The sequence below is a fragment of the Pelophylax lessonae genome, assembly GCF_965119305.1.
Source record: "Pelophylax lessonae genome assembly, chromosome: 7".
NCBI lineage: Eukaryota > Metazoa > Chordata > Amphibia > Anura > Ranidae > Pelophylax > Pelophylax lessonae.
Genome location: NC_138774.1, coordinates 50,116,788 through 50,136,630, shown reverse-complemented (window position 1 = coordinate 50,136,630; position 19,843 = coordinate 50,116,788). Strand labels below are relative to the sequence as shown.

The 19,843-nt window shown below is 42.7% G+C and overlaps 1 protein-coding gene across 1 annotated transcript; it reads right to left on the bottom strand.

Annotated features, from left to right (window-relative positions):
- Nucleotides 1-227: 227 nt before the first annotated feature.
- On the bottom strand, nt 228-18,656 carry LOC309560278 (hereditary hemochromatosis protein homolog; the record flags this gene model as incomplete). The annotated part of the gene is made up of 5 exons (XM_082263873.1): nt 18,495-18,656; nt 14,001-14,255; nt 12,388-12,666; nt 1,492-1,755; nt 228-328 (listed from the first exon to the last, which is right to left on the bottom strand). Exons 1-5 carry the CDS (start codon nt 18,559-18,561, stop codon nt 228-230), a joined length of 966 nt encoding a protein of 321 aa, XP_082119999.1. The 5' UTR covers nt 18,562-18,656.
- Between the last annotated feature and the right edge of the window lie 1,187 nt (nt 18,657-19,843).

The following is a 19,843-nucleotide window of genomic DNA, read 5'->3' as shown; positions in this document are numbered from 1 at the left end:
AAGATGTATTATGGGCATTTGCTAGAATACTGGAAAATGTCCACCAATATAAAAAAATTGGGGTACAATAATAAAGTCAATCACAGACCTTATTAAAGCTAGTGCTAGTGTTTATTTTTTAGGATTTATCATTGGAATGTACCAACTTCACCATAAATGTGTACCAAAAGTAATCTATGCTCGATAAGCCAATCATACACCTTATTATGTTTCCTAATGATGCCATCTTACCTTCGACTTCTATAATACTTCAATATGCATGCCAGCCCGACCACAGAAGCAATTGCGATACATATACCCAGCCCTCTCAATATCTGATGTCTTTTATCTGTAGAGATGATGAAGGAGCTCAGGATAAAGCAGAAGTCTTGTAGTTACATGTTTCTATGTAGTTATATAAAATATAGTTCTGCTTAGAGGCACTTTTTGAATTACAATAATGATTTTTGTTCCTATAATGATTATGTGAGAGTAATATTGCAGCTCATAAAGCACAGGGATAATTGGACAGGTGACAGATTTTCTTCATGAAGACATCAGAAATCTATTAGACCACCAATGTCTCCCCTGCCCTATACTGCAGCTAATTAAGCATAGATCCTACCTGATTAGCTGCTGCTGTAGCTAGGGAATGATAGCTCTGAATCCGAAAGTGACATAACACAATGATACGTTCATTAGTTACCTCCTGAACTCAATATTAAAGTAGTTTCCTCCAGGGAGCCTGGGAACCATCAATCATAGAAGAAATGGCTGCACTCCAGGTGTGATCAAAATTCAGGTCTATTGGCTGAACATCCCACGCGTTTCACACACTAGTATGTGTGCTTAATCATTGCTCAATGATTAAGCACACATACTAGTGTGTGAAACGGTCTACCTTGCCACATTTGTCACATTGGGATGTTCAGCCAATAAACCTGAATTTTGATCACACCTAGAGTGCAGCCATTTCTTCTATGATTAATTATCCACGGAGGCGAGCCGAGGCGTGCACCAGTGTGTCATCCGGCTTCTGGAATCATCTAGAGCAGTGAGTTCTCTTCCCTTTTGTATGCAGCCTGGGAACCATAATGGGCACCGGCTGTAGGGGGCCCACCTTCAGACCCCTATAAAGTGATCTGGTTCTGGCACCCAGATCTCTTTTACCTGAAAGCCCAATGCCAGCTCTAAAAATCCATACCAAGCTTGCAATAACACCTTGAATACCAGGACATTTATAAACATACCTTAGTAGACAAGGGGTTAATCACAAATTCTATGTGTCACCTGTCCAACTGTGCCGTGGGGAAAGTGTCTGTAAATCGCAAGAATGACCATTCACGCATACAGATCCTTGGACAGGCAAAACAATTGGTGTAATATACAGTATACAGTATATTCTAACTATGTATTTTGCTGTTTGCGTGGAGTTCTCTTTTCATTAGTTCAGATTTTACATCTATTTTCTTGTAGCAAAACTCCAAGCACAGCTTTTTATGTATTACTCACCCAGATGTACTATAAGAGGCTCTTTCAAGCTGCTGTGTTCAACCCGGCAATAGACATGCTGTTCTATTGAATTTGTGATTGTCAATACTGTTATCTGGTAAGTCCCATCTCCATTGGGTAGAGTCACAGTTGATATTACATCCTCAATTTTGTTTTCCTTCCACAAGCTTACATTGATTGGCTTTGGATAAAAGCCAGTAACCATACAGATGACCTCTGTTTCAACGTTAGCAATTTTCTTGGTTATGTAGACCTGTGGCTGGACTGAGATATATGCAGGAAAGTTGAGAAGAAGAAGAAGGATTAAGGCACATATATGATGGTCCTGATTCATCAAGATGCAAAAGAACTTACAGCTAAAACTGGCCTCCCAAGCAGTATTTTATCACAAGTGAAAATATAGACCATTAACCAAGACCTCTTGTTGACCATGTAATGCATATGCATATTACGGAGGGTGTAACCCTAGGAAACCTTGGGTGCGGCTCCAGACAAACATCCTTTAATTCCGGTGACTCCTACTCAAGGGTGCAGGTGGCTAAGGAGCCCATACTTTGACTCTGTAGCACACTGGAAAGAAAGAAGCCCAATGGCACACCAACCCAGCCCGAAAGTTGAATCAACAAGATATCAGGGGCATGGCCTGGTTGGAGTCAGGCTGAAGCCGTATTGTTGATTCATCTTTTGGGCCGGGTGGTGTGCAGCAAATGTTTCTTCCTTATCAGGGAGGGTGTACCTTAATACCTACACTGCATACATATGCCTTCATGATGGCCAAGGTTTCTGTGCTGAGAGTGCATTCACTGCTAGCTCCCAGTACAGTGATCAAGCTGTTGCAGATGGCTCAAGTCTCTGTTTATGATTAGGAGCCATCAGAATTGGCTCCTGATCATATGTTCACTGTGACAGCCAATCACATTGATGATGTGGTTGGGTAGTCTGTCCCACCTCCTGGCATTAAAGTGATTGTAAAGTCTCGTTTTATTTTTTGTTAAAAATAACAAGTATTGTATACTTAGCTGCCCTGTGTAATGGTTTTTCACAGAGTAGCCCAGATCCTAAACTTCTTGGGTCCCTCTTTGGTGCTCCTGGCCCTTCCCTCCTCTTAAGTAGGGATGATCGAACGGTTCGGGTCGACCATCGGTTCGGCCCGAACATTGGGTGTTCGAGGTCCGGCGGAATTTAGAACTTTTTGCCCAAAAAGTTCGGAATTCGGCAACCAGAACCGCCCAAAATGCAATGCTTCAGGAAATGGGCTTTAAAAGCCCGTGATTGGACCAGAACCATTAGCAAAAGCCAATTGAGGGGGCAGGAGAATGCTAGGAATGTGATTGGAGTGACTAGGGGGTCCCTAGACCAATCATTAGTGAATACGCCCCCCAGTATATAAGATCGCCCCCGCCATATTCCTAGCATTGTTATACTGGACATGGAAGAGAGTGGAAGCAGTTCTGTTAATTTTACTTTAAAAGTGTCATTTAGCTATTTTTAGTGTGAGGAAAGGGATATCTAGTGTAGTTAGAGTGCTCCTTTACACTTAAGTTAGCTTCAAAAATTCAGTTTCTGTAGGGAAAGTGTTAAGTGTAAAGGGACCGTAGTGTAGTGTAGGGTTAACTGGCAGTGACTGCTATGGCAGGGTGACAAAACCCTTCCATAGCAGGGTGACTGCTATAGAGAAATGATCATTTCTCTGAATTGCTTCGGCACACCCATATGGCTTCTCACCAGCCAAGCATTTTTTATGCTGCAGGGGCTGCCACTGCCAGTGCTTTTTTGAGGACATGTTTGATGTCAGACATGACATCTGAACATGTGTATAGGGGGTATATATACACATATATGTCTGAATATATACCCCTAGACATATATAGGTGTGATAGTAGCAGAAATAAATGCTTGCGCTAATGAAATCATTTACAGTAATATATTTCTGCTACTATCACACCTATATATGTCTAGGGGTATATATTCAGACATATATGTGTATATATACCCCCTATACACATGTTCAGATGTTTTGCCTGCCTCAAAAGAACCCAAAAAAATGACAAAAAAACGCTAGCGTAAAAAAAAAAAATGCCCAGGTGTGTTTTTGCTGGCATTTTTTAGGGGGTTTTGGAGGCAGGCAAAACATCTGAACTTGTGTATAGTGGTGTATATACACACATCCATATATTTATATACACACCTAGACATATATAGGTGTGATAGTAGCAGAAATATATGCTTGCGCTATTGAAATCATTTACAGTAATATATTTCTGCTACTATCACACCTATATATGTCTAGGTGTGTATATAAATATATGTATGTGTGTATATATACCACTATACACAAGTTCAGATGTTTTTCCTGACTGCAAAGAACCCAAAAAAATGCCTGCTTTGAAACCGGCAAGGTGTGGAGAGAAGCTAACCCCCCTGAGCTGAAAGTTTTTTAATACATACAATCCTTTTTTTCTGGTTCTGGACATGCTACAGAGCTGAAACTTCACAGGTACACCTTTTAGACCCCCCAAACACAAAATCACACAAAAAAAGTTCTTAAAAATTGTCATTTTTGATAAAAAAGCCAATTATTGAAAAAAAAAAAGAGATTTTTTGATTTTTACTTTGGATTTAGTATCTGGGGGTCTAAAAAGTGTACATGTAAAGTTTCAGCTCTGTAGCATGTCCAGAACCAGAAAAAAAAAAGGATTGTATGTATTAGAAAACTTTCAGCTCAGGGGGTTAGTGTAACGCTCCAGCGTTTGTTTAGTAAACTGGATTTGCAGCTGCAGAATTTCCACTCAGTAGTCGTGTAGAGATGTGTTGAATTACCATATCCAACTCTCCAGACTCATCATTGTGGCCCAGCCTGCCTCACCATGCAAATATACAGACACTCAGATAAGATGTTCCTGGAGTGATAGGTTGTATACAATAGTATAGAGGTGATGTGCTGAAAGGACAGGCGTGAGTAGTGATAGCAATGATAGGCACTCAATAGTAATGTTCTGGAGTGTTAGCAGATGGTGATAGAGAGTATGCAGATAGGTTAGCAATCATGTACAATAACAGGTGGTAGGGGACAGCAGATGAAGTGTACAGGAATTGTTAACTCAGTGCAAGGATATAGATGGTAGTAGACTCAAGAGCTAGCAATCTATGTAACAGTGCAGATGATAGAAATAGTAATGCATAGATAGCAACAGTCTTTAGTATGCAAGAGTAGATAGTGTAAGTTGATAGGAAGGAATCCCCTGTGGGGTACTTATCACTAGTTGGTTTAGAGAGATGAGGGGTCCGGTAATGAGATAAGGATCAGGTAGCGAGATACAGGATCAGTAGCGAGATACAGGAAATAGCTGGAGGCTTCAGCAGCGTCAGATAAGGCTGTGTAACAAGCGGTTTGCACGAACACCTTGTGAGTGAAAGCCGGCGATTGAAATAGCCGCTCAGAGCGGCGCCTAGTGATGACGTCATGAGATTTAAAGGAAAAAGGAAAAGAAAAGGTGGGACGCAATGCAGAAGAAATGGGCTGGAAGGGTACCGAAGGTACCAGAATCTTACAGTACCCCCCCCTTAAGGCCGGCTCCGGAAGGCCTATAGCACTGGTCTCTCCGGGTATTTGGAGTGGAACCTTCGTATAAGCCTGGGAGCATGAACGTCAGAAGTATCCAACCAGGTGTCGTCTTGGGGTCCATAGTTTTTCCATCTTATGAGATATTGGAGTTTCCCTCTGTGGATACGAGAATCCAAAATCTCCTTAATCTCAAATTCTTCTCCGCCCTCAACTTGTACTGGAGGTGGAGGCGAGATGGTTGGTCTTATTCCTTGGTTGGGAACATGTGGTTTCAGTAGCGACACGTGAAAGATGGGGTGTATTTTAAGATCTGCCGGTAAGGTGAGTTGAACTGCAGCTCTCCCAATGAGCTTCTCAATTGGGAAAGGCCCTAGAAACAAAGGCCCAAGCTTTTTACTGGGGATCTTTAACCTTAAGTTTTTCGTAGATAGCCAAACGAGATCCCCGATAGCATATTGAGGAGAAGGTCTTCTACGGAGGTCGTAGTACCTTTTTTGTTGGCTATGAGCATGTGAGATGGTGGTGTTAAGTAAACCCAGAGAGTCTTTTATTTGGGTAAGATAGTCAGAGGCTACTGGGTTACTTGATGGCAGGATGCGTGGTGGAAGAAGTGTGGGATGAAACCCATAGTTTAGGTAGAATGGACTTTGCTTAGTAGTACTGTGGGTTGCGTTATTGTAAGCAAATTCTGCCAGAGGAAGGAGGTCCACCCAATCATCCTGTAGGTATGAGGTGTAGCAACGCAAATATTGTTCAATGCACTGGTTGACTCTTTCAGTTTGTCCATTGGTCTGAGGGTGGTAGGGAGAAGTAAGTTTTCGCTCAATTCGTAGTATATGACATAGAGCTTGCCAAAACTTGAGATGAACTGTGAACCTCGGTCAGATAAAAGAGTCTTTGGAATTCCATGTAGCTTGAACACATGTTTCACTAATAATTCCGCTGTTTGCTTAGATGAAGGTAGTCTGCGATTAGGAATGAAATGTGCCATCTTTGTCAGATGGTCCACTGACACTAGAATGGTAGTAAATCTTTTGGAAGGTGGTAATTCTACTATAAAGTCTAAGGACACAACTTCCCATGGAACTTTGGGTATTGGTAGACTGCAAAGTAGACCAGATGGTTTTGTAGTGTCAATTTCGGACCTTGCACAGATGTCACATGAGGAAACAAATTTTTGTACAGACGTCTTCATATCAGGCCACCAAAATTGCCTGGTGAGCAAATTGAATGTTTTAGTCATACCCATATGTCCTGCCATAGGTATGTCATGTGATAATTCCAAGATCTTGGTACGCATACCAGGAGGTATGTAGAGTTTGTCGTTAAAGTAGAGGAAGCCTTCTGCATCAGCACTTAGTTGTGGTGGTGGTGAATCCAGTCCTATACTGTGCAGAATCTCTTCCTTCAAGGAACGAACAACACCAATAATACGGTCATGGGGTATTATAGGAAGTGAAGGGATTTCGGCGCAGTTATCTTCGGTTAGCCGTGATAGCGCATCCGCTTTTTTGTTTTTGTCTGCAGGCGTGTAGGTCACTAGGAAGTTGAATCTTAGGAAGAATAATGACCAACGTACCTGCCGGTGGGAAAGAGTCTTGTTGGTCTGAAGGTATTGGAGATTCTTATGATCTGTATATATGAGTATTGGCAATCGAGTACCTTCAAGTAAATGTCGCCAATTTTCTAGTGCCAGTTTTATGGCAAGCAACTCTTTTTTACCCACTGGGTAATTCACCTCTGGGCTACTTAGTGATTTAGAGAAAAAAGCAACTGGGTGGAGTGGTGAAGTATTCGTTGGTCATTGGGAAAGAACTGCTCCTACAGCCATATTTGACGCATCTACCTCCAGGATGTATTGGAGGGATGGGTCTGGATGGCGTAGTATGGGAGCAGAAGTGAAGCTTGATTTTAACAAGCGGAAAGCTTTATTTGCTTCTTCAGACCATTTGAATGGTTTCTTTACACTTGTAAGTTGTGTGAGCGGTCTCACAATAGAAGAGAAGTTCTTGATGAACTTCCTATAGAAGTTTGAAAATCCAAGGAATCGTTGTAATGCCTTACGAGTTGTTGGTACAGGCCAATCCAGTATACACGATATCTTGCTCATATCCATCTTGATACCGTTCTTAGATATGATGTATCCTAGGAATAGTACTTCTTCCTTATGAAATAGGCATTTTTTCAATTTTACGTATAAATTGTGTGCGAGTAATCTGGATAGTACAAGTCTTACATGTCTTACATGTTCGGACAAGGACTGAGAATAAATGAGTATATCATCCAGATATACCACAACACAAACATCAAGTAAGTCTCTGAAGATGTCATTTATGAATCGTTGAAATGCTGCGGGAGCATTACACAACCCAAAAGGCATCACTAGATATTCGAATAATCCATATCTGGTTCTGAATGCCATCTTCCACTCATCCCCATTACGGATTCGGATGAGGTTGTATGCCCCTTTTAGGTCCAATTTTGAAAAGTAGGTAGCTCCGCGCACTTGTTCAATGAGTTCGGGAATGAGAGGTAAAGGATAGCGATCCTTTATCGTAATGGTATTTAATTGCCTATAGTCAATAATAGGCCTGAGACTTAAATCCTTATTGCGGACAAAGAAAAGTCCTGCAGCTGTGGAAGAAGTAGAGGGTCTAATAAACCCTTTCGCTAAATTCTCATCCAAGTATTCCTTGAGATGAGAAAGTTCATCCTGAGAAAGAGGATAAACATGACCGAAAGGTAGTTTACTATTAGGGAGTAGATCAATAGAACAATCGTAGTCCCTATGGGGAGGCAATGCTTGAGCATTTTTCTCAAGGAAGACTTCAGATAGATCCTGATAGCATGATGGTGGTGTAATTTCATCCGACACCATGGACAGGATTTTTTTATGAGATTGGAGGTTACACGTGGTCTCGCAGTAGTGAGAGGGGAAGGTTAGAGTCCAGGTTTTCCAATCAATGATTGGTTGATGTATGTGTAACCAAGGAAGTCCCAAAATAATGGGAAAATGTGGTGAAGGTAATACATCAAAAGTGGTGGTCTCAGCATGAGACTCGTTAGCAGTAGCAAGGAGTGCTTGTGTCTGATTGGTAATTGGACCAGAAGATAACGGAATACCGTTAATAAAACTAACAGAGACAGGTTTAGATTTTGAAATAATAGGTATTTTATTTAAAGTAACAAAACTAGTGTCAATGTAGTTCCCACAAGATCCTGTGTCGATCATAGCCTTGGTGGTGATCCTATTGTGGTCCCACTGTAAGGTCAAATGAATAAAAAGATAGGGATTAGAAAAAGAAGTCGTTAATCCCCCCAGCAAGACATGTGAACACTCACCCTCTTTTTTGCGGACAAGGGGACAGATGCTTATCAAATGATCCGGGGAGGCGCAGTACATGCAGAGATTTTCAGATCTTCTCCTGGCTCGTTCAGTGGACGATAATGGTGGGCGTATGGTTCCTACCTCCATAGGAGTAGGGTCAACGGGCGAAACCCGAGAAGGATTGGATAATGGTACTCCCATTTTCTCAGCCTTTCTTTCTCGCAGTCGCCTGTCAATATTGATGCTGAGTTGTATTAAGGCATCCAAAGTGCCAGGTAAATCCGCTCGGGCGAGCTCGTCTTTAACGGCTTCTGATAACCCGAGTCTGAACTGGGTTCGCAAAGATGCATCATTCCACCCTGAATCAAGGGTCCATCTTTTGAACTCTGCTACGAAGTCTTCAACAGGTCTCCTTTCTTGTTTTAAAGCCCTCAATTGGCTATCAGCAGTACTCTGCCTATTTGGGTCTTCATATAAGCTAGCGAGTTCTGCTAAGAATAAAGGATAGGAGTTAAGAAGAGGGTAATTTTTCTCAAAGATAGAGTCTGCCCAAGCCCGTGGATCACCCGACAAGTATGAGATAGTGGTGCAGACTTTAATTTGGTCTGTACTGTAAGTACGAGGTTTTAAATTAAAAAGCAATTGACATGCGTTTTTAAATTCACTAAATTTTTTCCGATCACCTGTAAACACTAGAGGAGGGTTTATTTTGGGCTCACGAGGTTGAGCAGCAGTGAGCTGTGAAACACGGGCTATCTGCTGTCTCAAAGTCTGATTTTCATTTTTCACTTAGCAAGGGAAAGGATTAATGCATCTACTTTTTGTGTTAGTTGTAACACATGAGTGGCTAATTCTGCTGAATCCATTTTTTTTTTCCGGGTTCGTGCAATCTGTAATGCTCCGGCGTTTGTTTAGTAAACTGGATTTGCAGCTGCAGAATTTCCACTCAGTAGTCGTGTAGAGATGTGTTGAATTACCATATCCAACTCTCCAGACTCATCATTGTGGCCCAGCCTGCCTCACCATGCAAATATACAGACACTCAGATAAGATGTTCCTGGAGTGATAGGTTGTATACAATAGTATAGAGGTGATGTGCTGAAAGGACAGGCGTGAGTAGTGATAGCAATGATAGGCACTCAATAGTAATGTTCTGGAGTGTTAGCAGATGGTGATAGAGAGTATGCAGATAGGTTAGCAATCATGTACAATAACAGGTGGTAGGAGACAGCAGATGAAGTGTACAGGAATTGTTAACTCAGTGCAAGGATATAGATGGTAGTAGACTCAAGAGCTAGCAATCTATGTAACAGTGCAGATGATAGAAATAGTAATGCATAGATAGCAACAGTCTTTAGTATGCAAGAGTAGATAGTGTAAGTTGATAGGAAGGAATCCCCTGTGGGGTACTTATCACTAGTTGGTTTCGAGAGTTGAGGTGTCCGGTAATGAGATAAGGATCAGGTAGCGAGATACAGGATCAGTAGCGAGATACAGTAAATAGCTGGAGGCTTCGGCAGCGTCAGACAAGGCTGTGTAACAAGCGGTTTGCACGAACACCTTGTGAGTGAAAGCCGGCGATTGAAATAGCCGCTCAGAGCGGCGCCTAGTGATGACGTCATGAGATTTAAAGGGACAGGTAGCTAAATGCGTTCCACCTAGCTGAAAAGGTGGGACGCAATGCAGAAGAAATGGGCTGGAAGGGTACCGAAGGTACCAGAATCTTACAGTTAGCTTCTCTCCACACCTTGCCGGTTTCAAAGCAGGCATTTTTTTGGGTTCTTTGCAGTCAGGAAAAACATCTGAACTTGTGTATAGTGGTACTGTGCACAAGTTCAGATGTTTTGCCTGCCTCCAAAACCCCCCAAAAAATGCCAGCAAAAATACACCTGGGCATTTTTTTTTTGACGCTAGCATTTTTTTGGCATTTTTTTGGGTTCTTTTGAGGCAGGCAAAACATCTGAACTTGTGTATAGTGGTATATATACACACATACATATATTTATTTACACACCTAGACATATATAGGTGTGATAGTAGCAGAAATATATTACTGTAAATGATTTCATTAGCGCAAGCATATATTTATGCTACTATCACACCTATATATGTCTAGGTGTGTATATAAATATATGGATGTGTGTATATACACCACTATACACAAGTTCAGATGTTTTGCCTGCCTCCAAAACCCCCCAAAAAATGCCAGCAAAAACACACCTGGGCATTTTTTTTTTTGACGCTAGCGTTTTTTTGGCATTTTTTTGGGTTATTTTGAGGCAGGCAAAACATCTGAACTTGTGTATAGTGGTATATATATATACACACATACATATATTTATATACACACCTAGACATATATAGGTGTGATAGTAGCAGAAATATATTACTGTAAATGATTTCATTAGCGCAAGCATATATTTCTGCTACTATCACACCTATATATGTCTAGGTGTGTATATAAATATATGGATGTGTGTATATACACCACTATACACAAGTTCAGATGTTTTGCCTGCCTCAAAAGAACCCCAAAAAATGCCAAAAAAAACGCTAGCGTCAAAAAAAAAAAAATGCCCAGGTGTGTTTTTGCTGGCATTTTTTGGGGGTTTTTGGAGGCAGGCAAAACATCAGAACTTGTGCACAGTACCACTATACACAAGTTCAGATGTTTTTCCTGACTGCAAAGAACCCAAAAAAATGCCTTTTATTAAACCGGCAAGGTGTTACAGCAGCGAAGCCAACCCCCTGAGCTGAAAGTTTTATAATACAAACAATCTTTTTTTTTAATGGTTCTGGACATGCTACAGAGCTGAAACTTCACATGTACACTTTTTAGACCCCCCAGATACTAAATCCAAAGTAAAAATCAAAAAATCTCTTTTTTTTTAAGTTTTCAATAATTGGCTTTTTTATCAAAAATGACAATTTTTAAGAACTTTTTTTTGTGTGATTTTGTGTCTGGGGGTTCTAAAAGGTGTACCTGTGAAGTTTCAGCTCTGTAGCATGTCCAGAACCAGAAAAAAAGATCATATAGGTGTTAAAGGAGGGTCCCACATCCCTGTTCTACTGAAAAATTATCTTTTTTTTTTTTCATGGTTCTGGTCATGCTACAGAGCTGAAACTTTACAGGTACACCTTTTAGACCCCCAGATACTAAATCCAAAGTCAAAATCAAAAAATCTCTCTTTTTTTTTTTTTTTTTTTTCAATAATTGGCTTTTTTTATCAAAAATGACAATTTTTAAGAACTTTTTTTTGTGTGAATAATAGTTAATGGGGCATGACCCAGAACCCTAGGCACTTTTTAGGGGCATTTATTGGGTTTTAGGGCTTAAAAATTGTGTTTTTTGATTACCGAAGTTCGGGTCCCATTGATTTCAATGGGGTTCTGAAATCCGAACCGAACTTTTGGAAAATTCGGGTGTTCTGGTCGAGCCGAACTTTTCAAAAGTTCGATCATCCCTACTCTTATGTGACCCCACAGCAATCAGCTTGCTATGGGGCCACCCGAGCCAAGTCACAGCTCCCTGTGTCCATTCAGACACGGAGCTGTGGCTCACGCCCGCCCCGCCCTCTTTCTCTCCCCATTGGCTCACTGACTTTGATTGACAGCAGCGGAGCCAATGGCACCACACTGCCATAAGCCAATGAGGAGGGGAGTCCCGGGCAGCCGAGACATTCCTGCTACATCGCTGGATCTAGAGGACCTCAAGTAAGTTTTAGTTGGGCTGAGAGGGACTGCTGCACATAGAATAATTTTTATCTTAATGTATAGAATGCATTGAGATAAAAAAAAACTTTATGTCTTTACAATCACTTTAAGACCAAGTTGGAGGGCCACCAGGAGGGGGTGGAAAGGGGTTAAAATACACAATACCTTTGAAATGAGTACCTGAATCTATTCTCTGACAAAAAAAAAGCCATGATAACCAGTATAGTTTATAAAAATTGCAAATGTGTCATTTTTGTCTAGGATTTACTCCTTTCATTGTGTTACTTACTCTTTTTTGAGAGGGCTTCACTCCCTGCAGTTGAATATGTGGTGGCCATGGCATGGCACTGGTTCTTCAGCATGTTTTTAATGGAGATCAGTGTGACTGTGTCTTTCTGCAGCTTTTTCTGTATAGCTTCGGAGTAAGGATAGCTTCCAGCAACCCACACCCCTTCTATAACATTTAAATGTACCAGATCTTCTCCTTCCACAGCTATCTTAAAAGCATAGCCTGCCGGGTCGTCCATGGATGAGGGACAGATCACCACGCATTGAGTTGTGAAGGCATCTGAGAAGAATTGATTTTCTCTTAGCTTAGTTTGCAATAATTTCAGACTTCTGTATGTAGGATTCACATAGGTTGAAACAGATGTGTAGCTATATGGCAAAGCCATTACAAGTCTTCTTGGCTCTCCAACCTTCATATTATAAGGCAAACCTATAGCTGAAACCTGAATTTTCTAACTTGATAAAATACACTAAAAACAGGGGCGTCGCAAGCATCGGGCACCTAGGGCACATGCCGTGCATCACCTTCAGGATATTTGGGGTGAGATGATTTGTGCTGGAAAGAGGATTTGAGGATTTGGAAGGGAGAGGATTTGTGCTAGGAGGGGGGATTTTTGGGGGCGGTTTTGTGCTGAGAGGTGGGATAGGGGGAAGGATTTGTGCTGGGAAGGGGGGTTTGGAGGGGAGATAATTAGTGCAGGGAGAGGGGAATAGGGGGGTGATGAGGGGATTTGTGTTGGGGGTGGGAGATAAATTGTACTACGAGATTAAATTTGGGGTAACAAGAAGGTTTGTGGTAGGTGGCTGAGGTTAGGAAGCGTATTTGTACTAACTGGGGATTTGTGCTGAGAGCTGGAATTTGGGGAGAATAAGAGGATTTGTGCTAGGAGGGTCAAATTGAGGGCAGATTTGTGCTAAGAGAGGATTTGGGGGGGGAGAGGATTTGTACTGGAAGGAAGATTTGGGGGAGTGAGGGAATTTGTGTTGAGGAGTTTGTACCGGGTGGTGTGAGAGGAGTGCTAGGAGATTGATTCTTGGAGAAATTTGTGCTAGGCAGGTAGAATTTTGTGTTGGTGGGGTCGAATGAGATTTGTACAAGGAGGAGGAATTTGGGGGGGGGGATTTGTGCTAAGGCTGGGGATTTCAAGGAGATTATTTGTGTTGGGAGGTGAAAATTGAAGGAGAAGGTGAGAATTTGTGCCAGGAGGTTGAAGTTGGGGAGGGGCAGATTTGTGCTAAGAGGGGAGATTTATGGGGAGATTATTTGTGCTAGGAAGGGGGAGAATTCTTGTTGGCAGGGGAGATCATGGGGGGGGGGGCGTGAAAGAGGGGGAATGGGGGGTTCCAGTGCCATCATTTCATTACTTCAAGCAGTCACAGGTTGGTGGCAGAAAGATGGTCAGGTTATATTGTGTAACTGGAATAGAGGAAAGTGAGGTCACCGTCCTGCCTTTGCAATATAAATATTAATACTGGGCATACATACAGTACATATCCTTTGGCTGGTAAAACAGCTACCCTACATTTTCTTGTGTATTTAGCTGTTTTCCTGAAGTTCAGCTTTAGGTTCTGATATTTTTAATGTAGTTGCATGTGTTTTAGCAAATCTCTTACCTTTATATTGGAGTTCCTTGCTCAATTCATCTATGTGTATCTGAAAATAATATAGAAAACTGCCCAGAAACATATTAAAGAACATCCAATCAGTCATACTCAGGTTCCCCTTTGACCAGCTCTGCTTGAATACAATCTGCCGTGATTCATTGTAGACTGCCAGTATCTCAATGTCTTCCACCTCCAGGGAGCCCCAGAGGGTCAGTACTCGATCACTGGAGTAGTAGTAATTCTGTAGCCAGTTAATCCTGATATCTAAGAAGGAAGGAGGAAAATGTTTTGTATATTATGTGCAGAATAGAAAAGAGACTTTTAACACAAACAATTCAATGCAGTGCTGGAGTTGTTACTGCTGATGTAGGTTATGATTGCTCTCGGGAGTTATTATTATGCTGAGGGTTATTATTCTGTTGGGGGTTAAAATTGTACTGGTGGTTAATATTATTTCTGCTGGGGGTCTTATTCTGCTGAGGGTTATTGCTTGTCCTGCCACTTGCTGGGGGTTATTATTGCTGGGCTGGCCCTGGCACTTGCATGAGGTCATTGCTGGGGCTTTTGTTGTTGTCCCTAACACTTTCTGGGGGTTATTGCTGGCCCAAACATATGCTGGGCATTATCATTGCTGGCACTGACACCAACAATGAGGCTCATTTTTTGGATTGTTTCTGGACTGAAACATGACAGATTGGAGGTAGTCTGATGTAAAATGGACTCAAGGCCATAGCCTAAATATGGGTCCAAAAGGTTCTGGATGTCAAATTAAGCTAAACATGGAATGGATACACCAATGTGACATTCATCCCATTCTGATCTGATTCAGCAGATGATCTGTACATGGATCCCCTGATGAGCAGACCAGACGGTACCTGAATGAAATGGACCTTACTCATCTAGAGAACCTCCACAATGGGGGCAATTTATCAAAACTGGAGTAGCCAAATCTGAAGCATTAGTGCACAACAATCAACTAGCTTCTATCTTCAGTTTGTTCAGTTAAGCTTTAAAAACGAAAGCTGATTGGTTGCCATGCACATCAGAATTGTAAGCAGCAATAAATAGTTCTCTCTTTCCGGTGTTCTCCATCGGCTGAGGAAGGAGGTGTAACTAGCCTCTGAAACGAGTCCCAATTGGTCGGTTCCTTTTGAGGTTTGACAGGTGTCATTTGGCTCCCTCCAGCTGGTGGTTTCAGTGTTCTCTCTCTTGTCTCCACAGAGCTGCTTCTGTGGCTAGGACCACTCTACGATCCCATGTGGGATCCTTTGCCCAGCCCACCTGGGCACATACTGACACTTATGGCCATCCCGTGAGTTGAATCTGTCACTGTGTTTTAATATATACTTATTAAACCTTGTTACACTATTGGTCGACTGGCGCCTCTCCCTCCCCTTAGCTGCTGCAAATTCTGGCTGCTCCAATCTTAGTAAGTTCCGCTCAGTGTATCTTTTTCTACTCCTATAGCAAAACGAGATCTAGGGCAAGTTTCTTGAACTAGTGAACACTGTAATTGGCTCCTAATCCTTACTCTGGGACCAGGAGCTGTTGGTACGAGCTCAGTCTTAGTGCAAGATCAAGTGTGCTGCCACCACAAACACAGATATGCAAATATGTGGCAGCAGAAGGCCTAGTTTGTACCAACTGATATACGTAAAGCTGGCATTAAAATAGTATTAAACCCTCAGCATTCTTGAGTTTAACACAGTGGTGCCCACACTGTGGCCTGGGGGCTGGAAGTAGCCCTTTGCTTGCCTTTCTCTGGCGCTTGGGGCACTATTCCACCAACTGACACCAATGATGGGACACCATTCCCTCTATTGACACCATCAATGGGGCACTATTCTTCTCATTAAAACCAATGATAGGGGACTGATAACAGGGCATTTTCTAGTCCCACTGGCCACGGTCTGGCTCCTCTGAGGCCTAATGCAGCCCTCAAATTTTCCACTCGCCTGCTCGCATTTTGCAAGTGGAAAATTATGTAGGGCGAGTGTGGGGCTGCTCCGGGAGCCACTCAGGGGAAGAGAGGAGAGGAAGAGGAAAGCCGGCCAGCCGACGGACTGGATAATGACAGAGCGCGGATCATCCCATTGTAACAGCTTTAATTGTAATTGCCGGGTGCTCGCCGACACACACAGTCCCGCCTCCTAGCCCGGCTTCTTTGATAGACAGAACACCTGGCCAACCAGGACATGTGACGTCTATCAAAGAAGCCGGGCTAGGAGGCGGGACTGTGTGTGTCGGTGAGCGCCCGGCAATTACAATTAAAGCTGTTACAGTGGGATGATCCGCGCTCTGTCATTATCCGCCCAGCTTTCCTCTTCCTCTCTCTCTCTTCCCCTGCACTGGTTAGTGCATTGTCGAGCACAGATAAAACTGCATTCATGGGAACAGGTGAAGCTGCATTGTCGGGCACAGATAAAGCTGCATTCACGGGCACAGGTGAAGCTGCATTGTCGGGCACAGATAAAGCTGCATTCATGGGCACAGGTGAAGCTGCATTAACAGGCTCAGGTAAAGCTGCATTGGCGGGCACAGATAAAGCTGCATTGATGGGCACGGGTGAAGCTGCATTAACAGGCTCAAGTAAAGCTGCATTGATGGGCTCAGGTAAAGCTGCATTGACGGGCTCAGGTGAAGCTGCATTGAAGGGCACAGGTGAAGCTGCATTGACGGGCACAGGTAAAGCTGCATTGACAGGCACAGGTAAAGCTGCATTGACGTGCACAGGTGAAGCAGCATTGATGGGCACAGGTGAAGCAGCATTGACGGGCATGGGTGAAACTGCACTGAGGGGTGAGGTTGCATTGACGTGCACGGGCGAGGCTGCATTGATGGGCATGGGTGTGACTGCATTGGTGGGCACTGGAGGCTGCATTAATGGGCACAGGGGAGGCTGCATTGATGGGCACTGATCATGCTGCACTGATGGGCACTGTTGAGGTTTCACTGATGGGCTCTGTTGAGGCCGCACTGATAAGCTTTATTGATGATGCTGCACTTATGGTCACTGATAGGTTGCATTGTTGGGCACTGATGAGGCTGCACTGATGGGCATTGAAAACGTTGTTATTAATATTTATTTTTGTAACTTCTGCATTAATGCAAAAACATTTAACAATGTCATTTTATGAGATAATTTATAAAGGCATGTTTAGGGGCGAAATTAGGGGCAGGGCAGGGTAGGAGTTGGGTGGGGCAACTGGTGGCGAGTAACCCTTAAGGCCTGGCTAGTAGCTCTGGACTTTACATTTTGAGCCCTGGCCTAATGTATACTACAGCTCCTAAACTCAACTCCATAAAAGCCTAAGCGTCAATGTACACATAGGCTTTTACCAGAGTTTAGGAGCTGCTGCGGTTAGGGGAACTTCAACCTCCTTCAACCTCCCTCTCTTGATTGTGATTTTGCTTTTTCCTGCAGCAGGCAGTCAAAGTAGGCTATGAGTTCATGAAGCCAGAAAACTGGCCCTTTACTTAGGCCTCATGTACATCGCTGCTCCTAAACTCACATTTAGGAGCTTTTGGCGTTTTTTTTTTTTTTTTTTGCCAAAGCCACTGAACTCAACTTAATAAAAACATATGTATCAAGGTACACATTTACCAGAGTTTAGGAGCAGCCAAGTTTAGAGGCAGGAAAAGCTCCTCTACTGAATGCAGAAGAATCACGTTCAGGAATGACAAATGCTCCTAAACGCTAGGTGTGTTTAGTACTTCAGAGTTTATTCTGAGTTTATTAATTTCAATGGCCAGAATAGATTTAAATATATAAATTTGAATTCTGACCAATGAAATAAATAAACTCCTAAACACTAAATGCTGCTAAACTCACATAAACTGGTTTTAAAAATGCAGCTTAGGTGAGTTTTTAATGCTAATTTTCTCCTGTCAGGAGAAACACGGTTTACAATAAACCATGCACGAGGCCTTAGAAAGTTTAGAGACCACTGGTTTAACACATTGGGCACAAGAAAATAAACATTCCCAAGTAAACTATTTGTTAAAAATTTTATCCCAGCACTTGCAGTTTAAAGAAATGTAAACACTGCTGGCTCCTGCTCTCAGTGATGCTTCCCTGAACTTCCGGTCTTCACAGGAAAGAGTTAACATTGGACAGTGCAGTCTTCAGCCAGTCTGCTAGCTTGGAGAAGGGAGTTGGGGGGGGGAGGAGGAGTGAGGGGCATGGAAATGCCTTGCCATCCTAGGCTATGGAGCTGTGTGTTTCTATTGATGTACACAGTGTAGGGATACACAACTCTAGTCCTTGCATGCAAGGGTGGCTCCATAGGAGGCTGTAAGAGAAAGGAGCCACCCTGAAATAAGAAACCTCAGGGCAGTGATCATGGCACATTTGTTACTGGTACATAGGGAAGGATTAAAGATTAAAGAAGCTGCATACTTGGTGAGTGATTAAATCAGCTGCCTAAAAACTGAGAGTTTAATATCACTTTAGAGGTAAAATTCCTTAAAATAAACTAATCAAAATTCATTAAGTTGACTTACCTGTAGCTGTGACAGTCAGGAATAGGTGAAGAGATAAGGTCAAGGACAGGATCAAGATTTTTATCATTCTTCAAAAATATTTCAAAAGCCCAACCAAGTGAATAGCGAACTATAAATATGGGAAGGAGAAGGGAAATTGAGGCATGGGAAACAGGCTGGTGTATTCTTGCAGAAACTGTTGAAAACTCTCACCCCCTGCTGATACAGTAAAGCCAGACCACACAGATGTGGAACAATACAGTTTCAGTGGTTAAACAGTAACCAGTCTGCTACTGACAAGGTGGTTAGGAATATGTTTAAAGAACAGGATGCAGAAGACTCCCATGAATAACTACCCAAATATGGTAACATACACTACATACTGTATTATTTTTCTCTGATCAATAACACTTTTTACATATACTATATTACCAAAAGTATTGGGATGTCTGCCTTTACACCCACATAAACCATGTCCAACATCAGAGCCTGACTTTAAAAATGCATTTCTGGAAGATTGGAAGAATGGTCAGACATTCCCATAGACACACTCCTAAACCTTGTGGACAGCCTTCCCAGAAGAGTTGAAGCTGTTATAGCTGCAAAGGGTGGGCCAACTCAATATTGAAGCCTATGGACTAAGACTGGGATGGCATTTAAGTTCATGTGAGTGTAAAGGCAGGTGTCCCAATACTTTTGGTAATATAGTGTACTTTACATTTTAAAGTGTATCAAAAATGTAATGTCCGCTTTATTGACAGAACTACCCAACCCCCCCCCCCCCCCCAAATGACAGACCCTTACAAAAGAGGTTTTCAAAAATGAGATAATGGCATTTAAAAAAAAAAAAAAGTACAACGTATGTAAGTTTTATAGAATCATCTGACATAAACTTATGGTACTGTTCATGTTGGGTGCATAGAAATCAGTGGCGGCTGGTGCTCCATGGGCCGGGGGGGGGGCGGCAGACGGACCAAACCACAAACCCCCACCACCCCGGACCACACCAGCCCGCACACCATACCCCCTCCACCGGGTCGCCGGCTCACTCACCATGTGGAGGGCAGGCAGCAGCGGCGGCAGATTCCCCTCAGTCTCCTGCATTTCCTCCCTCCTCCTCCTTCTTGGCCAATGGCATAGCTTCTCCTTTCGGCCAATTTGGGAAATGGGTCTCAGGACCCGCTTTTTGATTGGCCAGGAGGAGGATCCGTGTGACAATAGTAAATATTCATTTGCTATTGTCACACAACTGGGTGAGCTCAGGGCACAGTGCCCTGCGCCCCAAGCCCACCCTTTTTGAAGCCTATTAGAGCTTCCAAAAAAAAAAAAACCCATTGGAACCCATGCATCCGGCGCCCTGCATGTAGATA